The 13,103-nt window shown below is 45.3% G+C and overlaps 1 protein-coding gene across 3 annotated transcripts in view; it reads right to left on the bottom strand.

Annotated features, from left to right (window-relative positions):
- The window catches only part of LOC121002842 (cytochrome P450 2C29-like), a 125,977-nt gene that overhangs the window by 37,984 nt on the left and 74,890 nt on the right, over positions 1-13,103 (bottom strand). For all 3 annotated transcript variants that reach the window (XM_040434451.1, XM_040434452.1, XM_040434453.1), the window contains 3 exons: positions 4,404-4,564; positions 2,486-2,659; positions 481-622 (listed from right to left, as the gene is read on the bottom strand). In XM_040434451.1, the coding sequence (XP_040290385.1) occupies positions 481-622; positions 2,486-2,659; positions 4,404-4,564 (477 nt within the window). The remainder of the gene's footprint in view (positions 1-480; positions 623-2,485; positions 2,660-4,403; positions 4,565-13,103) is intronic.

Below are 13,103 nucleotides of genomic sequence, written 5' to 3'. Positions count from 1 at the left end.
GTTTTGTTACTGGTTTAGATATAACCAGTAACATGAGGATCAGGTTTCATCAGACACTTTATTCTGTATAACTGATCTTCAAAATCAAAGTATTGAACATGTCTTATTTTGCCTCCTCGAACTGTTATCCTGCATTTCTTCATGTAGTTCATTGCCTATGATGTTCTAAGGGCAGGGTCAGTCATTTTCATATACAAACGGAAAATGCAAATGTGATCGCACACTACTCATGGCCCATGAACAGGTAGTAACAAGAGTTAGGGACCACTCATGAGACAGCCTTGACGCGGTGAGTGGCTTACTATGCTTTGGCCAAAATATAAACCAATGTCTCATCCAGCATGGAGGGCAGAGTGCTGGATGTAGTGTGCGATCACATTTGCATTTTCCGTTTGTATATGTATTTCGCCTTAGTGATCTGCACCTACAGGCAGGTTGTGCTGACCCAACCCCTTATTTTTTTCTCAGTCATTTTCATACCTTGCACTTCTGGATAATGGGCCAATAGCACCACAATGAATTTTAGGGAGGCAGCTGTCGTCTCAGTTCCTGCTGCTAAAGTTGTTAAAACCATCGCGGGGAGACTGGTGTCACAGAAATCGGGATCCACTTCATTTTCCACCTGAGGAAGCAAAGAACATTCAGTCAGGAATGTGATTATTTTTAGAGATGAGCGAATCGAATCCCGCAAAGTGGAATTTGATCCGAATTTCAGGATAAATTTGATTCTCCTCAAAGCCGAATTTCCTCATGCTTCGCATCGGCGAATCGATTCAACCTGAAGCAGTGTAATAAACAAAAAACTTACCGCCTCCATTAGCTCGCGAAGGCCTGCCAGCATCCATCTTGATTGAAAATCTCAGCCGAAATCCCGTGCTTGGTGACGTATGAGAATTCGCTCCAGATCTACAAGCAAGATGGCGGCGGCCGGCCCGTCACGAGCAAATGGAGGCTTTTTTTATTGTTAATTTCACACGTTTTTTACACTCAGATGCCGCGATCATGTATGAACGCAGAATCTGAGGGGTACAATGACAGGGGCGGCGCTATAGCAGCTCCCTGTCATTGCACCCACTATTTTAGAAAAAATGTGCTTCGTGACAAAGTAATTTGTCACAAATAGAATGTGTTTGTAAAATTCGGCGAATCAGCCGAATCGAACTTTTCAATTATTCGCTCATCTCTAATAATTTTACTGGAAATGTCTTCATTATAGTATAAGTGACAGATTAGAATTACTCTTCAGGACCAGCGTCAGCACCAGGGAAACCTGATACGAGAGTCCACTGAAGTAAAACCATCCGTGGTGAACTGCGTAAACATGCTCTAAACTTGTCAAACTGAACATAGGGGAAAAAGAGAGCTTGTAGATTATAATCATTCTTAGGACTCATGCACACGACCGTATGCCCTCCGAGACATAAGGTCCGTGAGCGGGCCATATATCCCGGAGCGGCATACATCATGTGCATGGGAGCACACAGCATCATAGGTTACTATAGCCCGCTCACGGACCGTATGTCTCGGAGGGCATACGGTCGTGTGCATGAGCCCTTACTATAATGATTTGTGCGGACTTTTTGCTGGAGACCTGGATATACACAGCATTGGAATAGGCAGAGATCACACCAGCTACTTTCCATCACTCTTTGTCTTCACACTTGTGGGGAAAATGGACATGTCAATACACACACCAAAATGTTGTAGTTAATTTGTAGTACACCCAGGTCTGGGGAACTACACACGCTACAAGTATATGGCGATTGCTGAAGAAAGCCCACATTTATGAATACTGTCCTTAACATTTTTGTGCATCTACTAAATTACAGATAGGGTAGGCTGTATCTTTGCTTCCATGGTGTGCTACCATGTTAGTCTAACATTCCTACACGTAGTGTGGCCACGCACTGACTTTGTGTTGGAAAGACTGTATTAAGCAAACTGTGCACGAAGGTTTGTCTTGCCAAATGAACTTTTATAATGCGATGAACGTTCGTTTAACGAATGCTATATCTGTTGTATGTATTGAATGGTTGGATAGGCCTCTGCTGGATCTGTAGATGACTCATCATTCCATTCATGAGCTTTTGCTGTTCCTTCTATACAAGACATTGGCTAGCTAGTGCCACACCATCCCAAAGTAAAAAAAAACCTGGCCCAGTCATTTGAGTACACCCAGATTCTGGAGGAAATTGCAGCAAAATGTGGTGCAATTTGGCAATTTTAGGCTCACAGGAATTATCTGCTCCTAGCCCAATAAGTAGGTGGGGCTTTAAGAAAAGGGTGTTGCTTCACACGGAAAGGGTGAGTTCCAAGAGCTGACATTTAGTGCCAAAATTGCTCCACAACTCTGGTTTAAAATTATGTCTCAAATTAAGCCAACTAATAGTTGGTATAAAGTTAGACAAGGTCAGCCTAATCGAAAATTGAGGTCTATGTCTTCTCAGCCTATGTCTTCTTAACAGACCCTCATGAATCCTGTTACCTCCTTTATCTTCAGAAGGAAATAGTCTATGAAATCCTTTGGTGACTCTGGATTCAAATTCTCTTTGTGATGCTTTACGGATTCTGCCACGAATCTCAAAATATATTCAGTATTTTGAAAGACTTTTTGTCTGATGTATGGGATCTTCAGAAGTATTGGGAGAGAATTGCAGACCTGTAGAGAGAGACCATAAGTAAAGATAAACATGACACTTAATGAAAAGAATAGGCCATCCAAGTGAGCAAGAAGAATACATGAAAACCTTTGTAGGTGTAAGTCTTTGTAGGTAGCGAGCGGGCAGTGAGGTCACTGGACACTGTTTCCTCTAAGTCTTTGTAGTAAGCGAGGCAATGAGGTTACTGGTCAGTGACCTCACTGCCCGCTGACTACCTACAAACACTTAGAGGGAACAGTGTCCAGTCACCTCACTGCCCACTCACTATTTACAAAGGCTTGGAGGGAACATTTTCCAGGGACCTCACTGTTTTTCTCACTTTCTACAAAGACCTAGAGGGAACAGTGGGCAGTCAGCCGGCAGTGAGGTCACTGGACACTGTTCCCACTACGTTTTTGTAGGTAGTGAGCGGGCACTGAGGTCCCTGGGCACTGTTCTCTCTGAGTCTTTTTAGGTAGTAAGCTAGCAGTGATGTCACTAGACACTGTTTTCTCTATGCCTTTGTAGGTATTGAGTGGGCAGTGATATCACTGGAAACTGTTCTCTCTGAGCCTTTGTAGGCAATGAGCGGGGCACTGATGTCACTGGATATTGTTCTGTCTAAGTCTTTGTAGGTAGTTAACAGGTAGTGCGGTCACTGGATTCTGTTCCTTCTAAGCCTTTGTAGGTAATGAGAGAGGCAGTGATGTCACTGGACATTTTATCCTCTAAGTACATGTACTAGTTTCTAATCGTGAGTGCAGTTTTAGTCAATGGAGGCCACTGGCAGGACTGGTCACATGAGCTTCCATCAATGTTCATTTTAGGACTGGAGCTCCTGGCAGTAAATAAGGATAAATGCTTTATACAACAATCTCCAACTGCCTTATGTGCTACTGTATTACCAGCAGAAATAAACTTCTTTAACTAAAGAGTGCAATTGTGTCTACCCTTACCATACATTACCTCAAATTTGGTTAAAATGTTTGGCCAGGAATCTTCTATTCATTGTCTATCCTCAGAGTAGGCTGTCAGTATTTGATCGTCTAGGGTCTGACACCCCGCACACCCACCATCAGCTTTTTCGGGATAGCTTTTGCACCAGAAGTTGGCACCTTAAGTACACAGCTTCATCCAATGGGTAATGGACAGAACTGGTTACTGTACCATTGCTCCCATATAAGTTAATGGCAACCAGGTCAGTCTACTACACAATGGTCAGCTGTCTAGTTCTGATGTCGATCTCTGCTGCCGGAGCTACTCTGAAACAGCTGATGACAAAGGTGCTTGGTGTCACATTCCCGCTTAATAGTTATTGATGGCCTATTCCCCGGACAGACCATCAATAGTAAAATCCTGGAGTGGTTATCTGATTCTAGGTTAGACCTATAGAAATGGCCGATCAGCGGTGGTGATGATACTCACCTGTTCCCCGCCACTGGATTTGGCCTCTGTGGCTGTGAGATTGGCTGCAGCAGTTATGTGTCTCCCCATTTACGGATGTTGAAATCAGCACAGAGGGGAGTAGAAGTGCCGCTCTAGGAGCCACATAGACCGAATTCAGCTGCGTGGATGACCACTGGGTGGCTATACATAGTCACCTATAGAACAGATATTTTGTGACACAATAACACAAAATCATGTTTGAAAAGTTGGTCATCTTGTGCCACAAGTATCATGACGAGTCTAGCCAGCAGCTAAGGTAATGTTCCTGAAAGGTCTGGAGCAGATTGTAATGTGACCCATAAAATTATGACAGACAACCGTGCTTAGTGGAGAAACAAATCCTCTAATGTGTTTGGTGATGGAAAAGAGAAGATCATGCAGCTGCTTGTCCTTGTAATCAAAGTGCAGCCCAAACATCATTCCACCCATTGTGTTTCCCACAGCGCAGGACAGGGCCATTGTTGGGTTGAAGACTTTCCCTGCAGAAAGAGAAAGAGAAAGTCATACTGTGACCTGCAGCCACCGAGTCACCATCAGCCTCTGCTGCAGATCAGACACATACATATTATTAGTGTTGAGTGAATCAAAGTCAAACTAATTGAATTCTATCAGAATTTCAGGAAAACTTTAATTCGCAACAAATACAAATTTCCTCTCGCTTTGTTGTAAAAAATTTATTTTTTCCTAAAATAGTGGCTACATGTGTTACAAAGTGAAAGTAAGAAGTCCGGGAAGAATATATGACCCATAATCTCCCTGCTCCCCACCGGGCAGCACGGTGGCTCAGTGGATTGCACTGGTGCCTTGCAGCACTGGGGTCAAATCTGACCATGGACAATATCTGCATGGAGTTTGTATGTTCTCCCCGTGTTTGCGTGGGTTACCTCCGGGTACTCCAGTTTCCTCCCACACTACACATACTGGAACTTAGATTGTGAGCCCCATTTGGGACAGAGTAATGCTAATGTCTGTAAAGATCTGCAGAATATAGTAGCGCTATATAAGTGCATAAAATAAATAAATAATGCTGTGTAGCCAGCCAATCTGCAGATAGCCATCCCCTGTGATGTTACAGCCCTATAAAAAGCATAATCTCGCCCGCTCTCAGCCAATGTACAGTGAACTGAGCATAGTGAAAGGTGTGCCAAATGCTTGGGACAGAATTTGGCTAGGCTAAAGCTTTAAATGTAGAATCTTGGATAGGTACAGTGTTGGGACAGTGCAGGGAGATCGTAGGGAGAGTTTTCAGACACTGTATGGAGAGAATAGGGAAACTACAGGGACAGTGCAGGCTCTAAGTAAATGCCCTGTGCATCTTGTTTCACTGCTGCACCTTTCATTCTTAATCTGTTCTGTTGTTCATAGACTGACTGTGCATCAGACTTAGGGGATCATTTATTAAGACCAGTGTTTTAGACACCAGTGTTAATAAGTTCCTGTGTTGGCAGTGGTCTGCTGAAGTTATGTAAAGGAGCCGGTATCTACATAATTTTGGCGGACCCACCACCGCTTCGAAATCTACGCTATTTTCGTAGCTAGCATAGATTTAGACCAATTTCTACACCAAATACAGCGTAGAAAATGATAAATAAGACAGGCCTTTTTTAGACCTGGTGTGAGCGTTTAAAAGTGGCCGATTGTGGCACAAATAACCTTTGTGCCTTAATCTGTGCCAGAAATATGCCTAATATTATAGACGTATTTCTGGCTGTATAAATACCCCTTTAATCTCAACAGTCGGTCTAATATATAGGTGCATATACCTACGTATGTTAATCTACATTAATAATTAAAGGGCTTCTGTCACCCCACAAAAGTCTTTTTTTTTTTTTGGATAGTTACATTCCTTATAGCGCGATATAGGAGAATATAATCTTGTCACTTACTTTCATGCGGCCGTTTCTTTAGAAAACAAAGTTTTATAATATGTAAATCCGGTCTCTACCAGCAAGTAGGGCGTCTACTTGCTGGTAGCCGCAGCAGCAATCCGCCCCCTCGCCGTGTTGATTGACAGGGCCAGCCGGGATCTCCTCCTCCGGCCGGCCCTGTCAGTATTTCAAAAATCGCGCGCCTCTGTTCATTCGGCGGAGGCGCTCTGAGATGAGGAGGCTCGTCTCCTCAGAACTCCCTCAGTGCGCCTGCGCCGATGACATCACCGAAAGAGAAGACGTAATCGGCACAGGCGCACTGAGGGAGTTCTGAGGAGACGAGCCTCCTCATCTCAGAGCGCCTCCGCCGAATGAACAGAGGCGCGCGATTTTTGAAATACTGACAGGGCCGGCCGGAGGAGGAGATCACGGCTGGCCCTGTCAATCAACACGGCGAGGGGGCGGTTTTCTGCTGCGGCTACCAGCAAGTAGACGCCCTACTTGCTGGTAGAGACCGGATTTACATATTATAAAACTTTGTTTTCTAAAGAAACGGCCGCATGAAAGTAAGTGACAAGATTATATTCTCCTATATCGCGCTATAAGGAATGTAACTATCCCAAAAAAAAAAAAGACTTTTGTGGGGTGACAGAAGCCCTTTAATCTGTTCAGTAACAAATAGATGTACTGTGTATCAGACACTTTGTCAACAGGTGGTCTAAAATATAGGCGTATTTTTCTAGTCTATCTGCTGTGCCGTTCATACTTTATCTGTTACATTACTGATAAAGTTACTGTACACTATGGACAACAGACAGTTGCCTGGGCCCTCAAAAGTAATGGGCAGTGGCAAAAATGTTGCTTTAGCCGGCACAAGTAGCAGCAGATGAAAGGGGGTGGTAGCAGCAGCCGCAGCAACAGGCCATAGCTGCCACTGTCATCCAACATTTGCTTTTTAACCAACAACCCAGCTGTACTGCAAAGGTCTATTTGCTCTTCAACAGCATCTCAGGTGACAACAGATACACACAGCCAGGAATTGGTGGGTTCCTCTGACACCTTAGTTGACATGGCCCAGGAACAACCTCTGTGCCCTCACTTGTCCTGCAACTGCCTCTTTTGTTGCTCCTTCTGCTCACGAAGTTATGCATGCTGCCGGCTCTGCTCCGCTTTACAGTGAGGACGAGCTTAGTGACGACAATCAGCAGCTAAGGGCCAGCAAAGACTTGGAAGAGAGGTCTTCTGCGTCCTCTCTTAGGCGTGCAACTAGCGATCATGGCAGTCGGGTGGGAGCACGCGTTGCGAGCAGTGAGGAACGTGGCCATGAGACTGATGAGGGTGACATAAGTGACGAACAGATATTAGTGGATGATAATATAGCCAATCACACGTGGGAGCCGAGTGAAGAGAGGGCATCATCATCAGGAAGTAAGGCTGGCAGCAGGCCCGTGAAACAGCAGCAGGGTGGAAGCAGTGGGAGATCTGGAGCCAAACACGCCCAGGGTAGATTATCTGCTACTTCGGAGACTACTTGTCAGGAAACAACTAGCAGTACACAGGTTCATAAAGGCAGTGGCAGGAAGTCAGTGTAAGCTGTGTACTAGTGTTGATTCCAAATATTCTAATCGCTAATTTTTCATGATTATCGGCACTTCGAGAATTGGCGAAAATGTAGAATATAGTGCTATATATTCGTAATCGCGAATATTTTAGATTTTTTTTTTCATCAGTAACCTCCCTTCTTGCTTGTGGGCCAATGAGAAGGCTGCAATGTCTTTGTCAGAGCTTAGCAACATCCCTATCAACCAATAGGAAAGTTGCCTACCCCGTACTATATAAGAACCTCCCCAGCAGCCATTTTCTGCTGTTTTTTGCAGTTCTGAGAGAGAGAGAAGTGTCATTGCTGTGCTCTGTGCTTTCATCTGGATCCTATTCCTTATCCAATTACATTAAATAGTTAGTTAGCTCATATATACATGTATAATACAGATAGTTAGTGGGAGATAGTCAGTGTAGGTTAGATAGTGATATAGTGGAGCTGATAGGTTCCAGTGCAGGGTGTTAGGTAATGTGATAGGAATTACTGTTTCTCTGCTGTCCATACATACATGCTGCAGACATAGTGCTGTGATGTCACAACAATACTTAGTGCACCAATCAGTAATACCTACTCAGGCCTGATAAAATGTCAAGTTGCATGTGTTGCGCAAAAAATATGAGCATCATTAGTGCCGATTTGCACAATCGCGAAAATAATGACTGGAGATCACGAATTCTAGAATTTGCTAATTTATTGCAAATATTATGAGAAAAATTTGCAAAATATCACAAAAACGAATATTGCCTATACCGCTTATCACTACCGTGTACAGGGGTGGGCTACCTAGGACACAGCGAAGTTGTGAACGAGGAAAGCAACTCCGACACCGGCTTTTGCAACAACCACAAATGCTGAGAACATAAAATAAATTTACATACACCCAGCCCAAAGGCTGAGACCCCTGTGTTGCACAGCACGGCGCCCTCTGCTAGATGCCGGAGGAAATTTTGCAGTAATTTACCTACTAAAACTGCCTCGCCGTACCTATTATTACCCTGAAGCAAACACGAACAATTGTTTGGGTGCTTAGTACAGGCTAGGCTGCGGTGCAACACAACAGTTTACAATCTTACTGTGCTCTATAGAATAACCCCTCCCATAACTAGTCCGGTAGCACTTGCCTGATTATTATTAATGAGCATAAAGCTGAACTGGATGGAGTTCATGAGGGATTTTATCAGCTCTAAAATGTGCAATGTCCCTTTTAGTAATGGAGTCCTTGTAGTAACAGTAGCAACACTTTAGGCCTGACAGAAAGCAGAGACCCTAACTAGCTAACTACAGGCCTGGTCTCAGTCTCTAGGCACCAACTCTGCAATGAGGAGCGTGTACGATCTTACCGACCCGGGTCTGCTCTTCATCCGCTGATGACTCTGAATCGAGCAACCAGTCTCTCCAGCAAACATGAGGTCCCGCAGGGTATGCAGCTTTGTTCCTCAGCTCTTATCAGCCTTCCTGGAAACAGTCCTCCTTCTCCTGGACAGGATCTGGGTCTGGGACAATGATCAGCTTTACTCAGCTGCAGCTGTGGTCACTGAGTGGTCTTCTCACTCCTGGATGCATCAGATTCTCTTCTCACACACACAGTACCTCATTCTCAGCTTGTAAGATGGCTGCTGTCTCCTTTCTAGCAGGTTCTCAAAACCCCACCTCCTTTGAATATTCAAATATCTGCAGTCTGTTAGATGTGTTTTGGAAACAGCAGCATCTTGTAGCCAAACAGCAGAATGTCAGTCCAGAACATTTAATTTAATCCACACAAACAGTGTTCAAACAATGAGAGCTGTTTCCCATCTCACATCAGCACGGAGTGTTGGAGGTAAAATGACTTGCCACTGGAGGACGTTAGCGTGGTGGTATGCAGGATATGTGGGCAGAAGGTGAATCGCAGTCAGGGTGCTAACGATGGTACCACGGTCCTGCATCAACACCTGGAGCATCACTATATAGTGGCCTGAGAAAACCGTGGCTCTAATATAGTGGCAATTCCTGATGCAGCAACTGCTGCATCTCCCAGAAGCCCACACACCTTCTCAAGCAGTCAGGGCTTCTCAACCTCAGCGGATGGAAACTATCATTCCTTTCCTTCATTTATTGCTTCTGATGCTCCTCCTACTACTACTTGTCACGTGTTTCACCAGCAAATGACACAGAAGCTGAACATGTGCCTGGCCAAGTCGGTACTACAGTCCCTCCCTTTCCATATTGTCGACTCTAGACATTTCAGTGAACTGATGGCTTGTGTCCAACCAAGGTAGAGAGTCGCAAGCCATCATTACATGGGAATAATTAACACGGAAGAGGACAGTATACTGCTACAAATGGATCTGGATAGATTGAAGATTTGGGCATAGAAGTGGCAGATGAGGTTTAACACTAACAAATGTAGGGTTATGCACATGGGAAGGAATAATGCAAGTCATCCGTACATACTAAATGGAAAAAACACTGGATTAGGGCTCATTCACATGAACGTATGCTGCCCGTTGCCGTATTACGGCCCGCATTTGTGGATCCGCAATACACGGGCACCGTTCCATGTGCATTCCGCATCACGGAATTCACGGATTCAATGGGTCCACAAATCCAGAGATGTGGAACGGTGCGGGTCGGAACACTACGAAAGCACTACGGAGTGCTTCCTGCAGTTTACATTCTGAGCCTCTGCACCACAAAAAGATAGAACATGCTCTATCTTTTTGCGGAACGGACATATCGCGGACACATTCAAGTGAATGGGTCCGCGATCCCCATGCGGCTGGGCCACAGTCAGTGCCTGTGCATTGCGGACCGCAGTTTGCGTTCCACAGCTCGGGCACGAGCTTCACTTGGTCGTGTGAACAAGCCCTAACACTGACATGGAAAAGGACTTACGGATTTTAGTGAACAGCAAACTAAGCTTTAGAAACCAGTGTCAGACAGCTGCTGTCAAGGCCAATAAGACAATGGGTTTCATCAAAAGGGACATAGATGCCGGTGATGAGAACATAGTCCTACCACTTTACACATCACACATGGAATACTGTATACAGTTCTGGGCTCCTGTAAACAAGATAGACATAGCAGAGGTGGAGAGGGTTGAGGGTTCAGAGGAGGTCAACTAAAGTAATAACTGGAATGGGTGGACTACAGGTCCCAGAAAGGTGATCAAAATTAGTGTTTTTTAGTTTAGAAAAAAGACGACTGAGAGGAGATCTAACAACCATATATAAATATATCAGGGGCCAGTACAGAGATCACTCCCATCATCTATTTATACCCAAGACTGTGACAAGGAGACATCCTCTGTGTCTAGAGGAAAGAAGGTTTTTACACAAACATAGAAGATTTTTTATGGTAAGAGCATTGAGATTATGGCACTACAGTGGTGATGGTGAATTCACTAAAAGGGTTCAAGGGGGGCCTGGATGTATTTATGGAGTGTAATAATATTACAGGAGGGTAAATGTGGTTCCGGCCCAGGCACAACAGCAACTTGGCCAGGTGATGTCAATGCTACCTCCGCGTTGGGATTTGTGCGCTAATGTCCTCCTCTGCCTCCTCATCCTCCATCTTGTGCTTAGCTTCCACTGTAGGCACAGTTTAGAGTGGTCCTCCAGTATACCACCTATGCAAAGCGTGTCATCAACCAAGAAATTGAATCCTGGCTGTCTCCTCGCCAACTGGAGGTAGAAACTATGGTCACCAATAACGGGAAGAACATTCTGTCTGCACTGCATCAGGGAGGGCTGACGCATGGCACACGTCTTCAATCTGGCTGTCACCCGGTTGCTGAAGTATTCCACCCAACTGCAAGTCTTCCACCGAACTGTTGAAAATGTTAATGAAACTGTGCATGCACTTCAGCCACTCTTACCGTGCAAAGCACACACCCCTTGAGCTGCAAAGGCAGAATGGTGTTCCTCAAAAAAGCCTCATATGCAAAGTTTCCACATGTTGGAACTCCACCCTCCACATGTTAGACAGACTGTATGAGCAGAGGAAACCCGTGACCGATTTCTTGATGATGGAGATAGACAAGACTACTCCTCGATGTAACTTTCATGTTAGACGATGGCAGCTCATGAGTTACACGTGCCATTTGCTCAGGCACTATGAGGCGGCCACTTTATTTGTCAGTCACCAGGACTATGTAATGCTGATAAATCTGACTGGCGAGGGGACAGAAGACGTGATGCCTTCTTCTCATGGCCACCTGAGTCTTGAAGAGGCTAAACTGGCACAGGAGGAGGAGTTCTCTCTGCTCTGTTTCTCCGCCCTTGTGATGAGGTCTTTACTTTCTGTTTCCTTCCTCCCAGCTGTCCCTCCTGTGTTTGATTTCTCTGCTTTTAAATCACCCCTCCTCCTTTGTAGGGTGCGGATTATATTTTTCATTTGAGTTGTATCTCTCGCTTCAGTATCTTCACTTGTGTGATATCATTTCACTGGACCTGTGTTCTGCTGCAGCAAGTACTCCGGATATTGCCAGCTGTCTTTGGATCTGTTTTCACTGCTGCTGCAGCTCCTTCAGTTAAGTGTGCAGACATTGTGTGTTTCTGTTTGTTTGCTGACTGGATCCGAGGCAACCCCGGTTCCGTCCATATACTGAGCAGGGCACCGGTGGCCGTGCCCCTTCCATTATTGTAGGGGTTACAGTGGTGATCAGCCTTAGGTACGCGGGCATGTCTCGATCCACCATTTGGATCCGGACATGTGCTTAGCAGCATAGGGAGAGCTTTTAGGGTCTGAGGATGAGGAGGAGGAAATAAACTCCAAGGAAGTACAATATACAGAACTAGGTGGTTTATCTGCCCAAGCGACAGGAGAGGAGCAGAAGTAGCATGAGGAGCTGTAGGCCAACGACGAAGATGATGCAGATGACCTCGACAGACCGTGGAAGTATGCAGTGGAGATGGAGGCAGGGAGTCCCTCTGAGTCCATTGCGCAAATGGCCACATGCATGCTGAGTTGCTTGCATAGTGGACAGCCGCATTATCCCCATTCAGCTGAGGAATGACTACTGGCTCTCTACAATATTAGACCCTCACTACCAGTGCAGAATGGGGGCCTTTTTTTACACCTTCTGAGAGGGATGAAAAACTCAACTACTATCAAGACATCCTTTGTAGCTGGTTGGTTGCTGCCTATGCGCCCCATCCTCTTAAAGGTCTAACCGGGGGACTCTCTGGATTTATGCTCCACTGCCATGACTTCTGAATGGGGTGGGGTGGGGGGGGGCAGGATCAGCACCAGCCCTATGAGCAGCAACTTAAATCTTCAGTCTCTAATGAGTACTTTTCTTCACCTGCCTACTAAAGAAACCACCTAGCAACAGGACATGGATTCTGAACCAGCAGGTGGTGGCATACCTGTCACTACTGGGCATGCAAACTTGAATTGTGGCCGCAACTTGTTGAGTTTGCCCTGGGCAAGCTTTCCTGCCTGGCCGGTAATCTGGCATCAGGGCGGGAGTTTAGTGCGGCAGGGAGTTACCCCAAAGAAAACTCACTATTCAACCCAAAATGTTGAGAGACTCACCTTTATGAAGATGAATCAGGCCTGGATCAATCA

This window comes from Bufo bufo, chromosome 5, assembly GCF_905171765.1.
Source record: "Bufo bufo chromosome 5, aBufBuf1.1, whole genome shotgun sequence".
NCBI lineage: Eukaryota > Metazoa > Chordata > Amphibia > Anura > Bufonidae > Bufo > Bufo bufo.
Note: the sequence above shows the minus strand (reverse complement) of the source record. Positions and strands in the feature narration are given on the sequence as shown.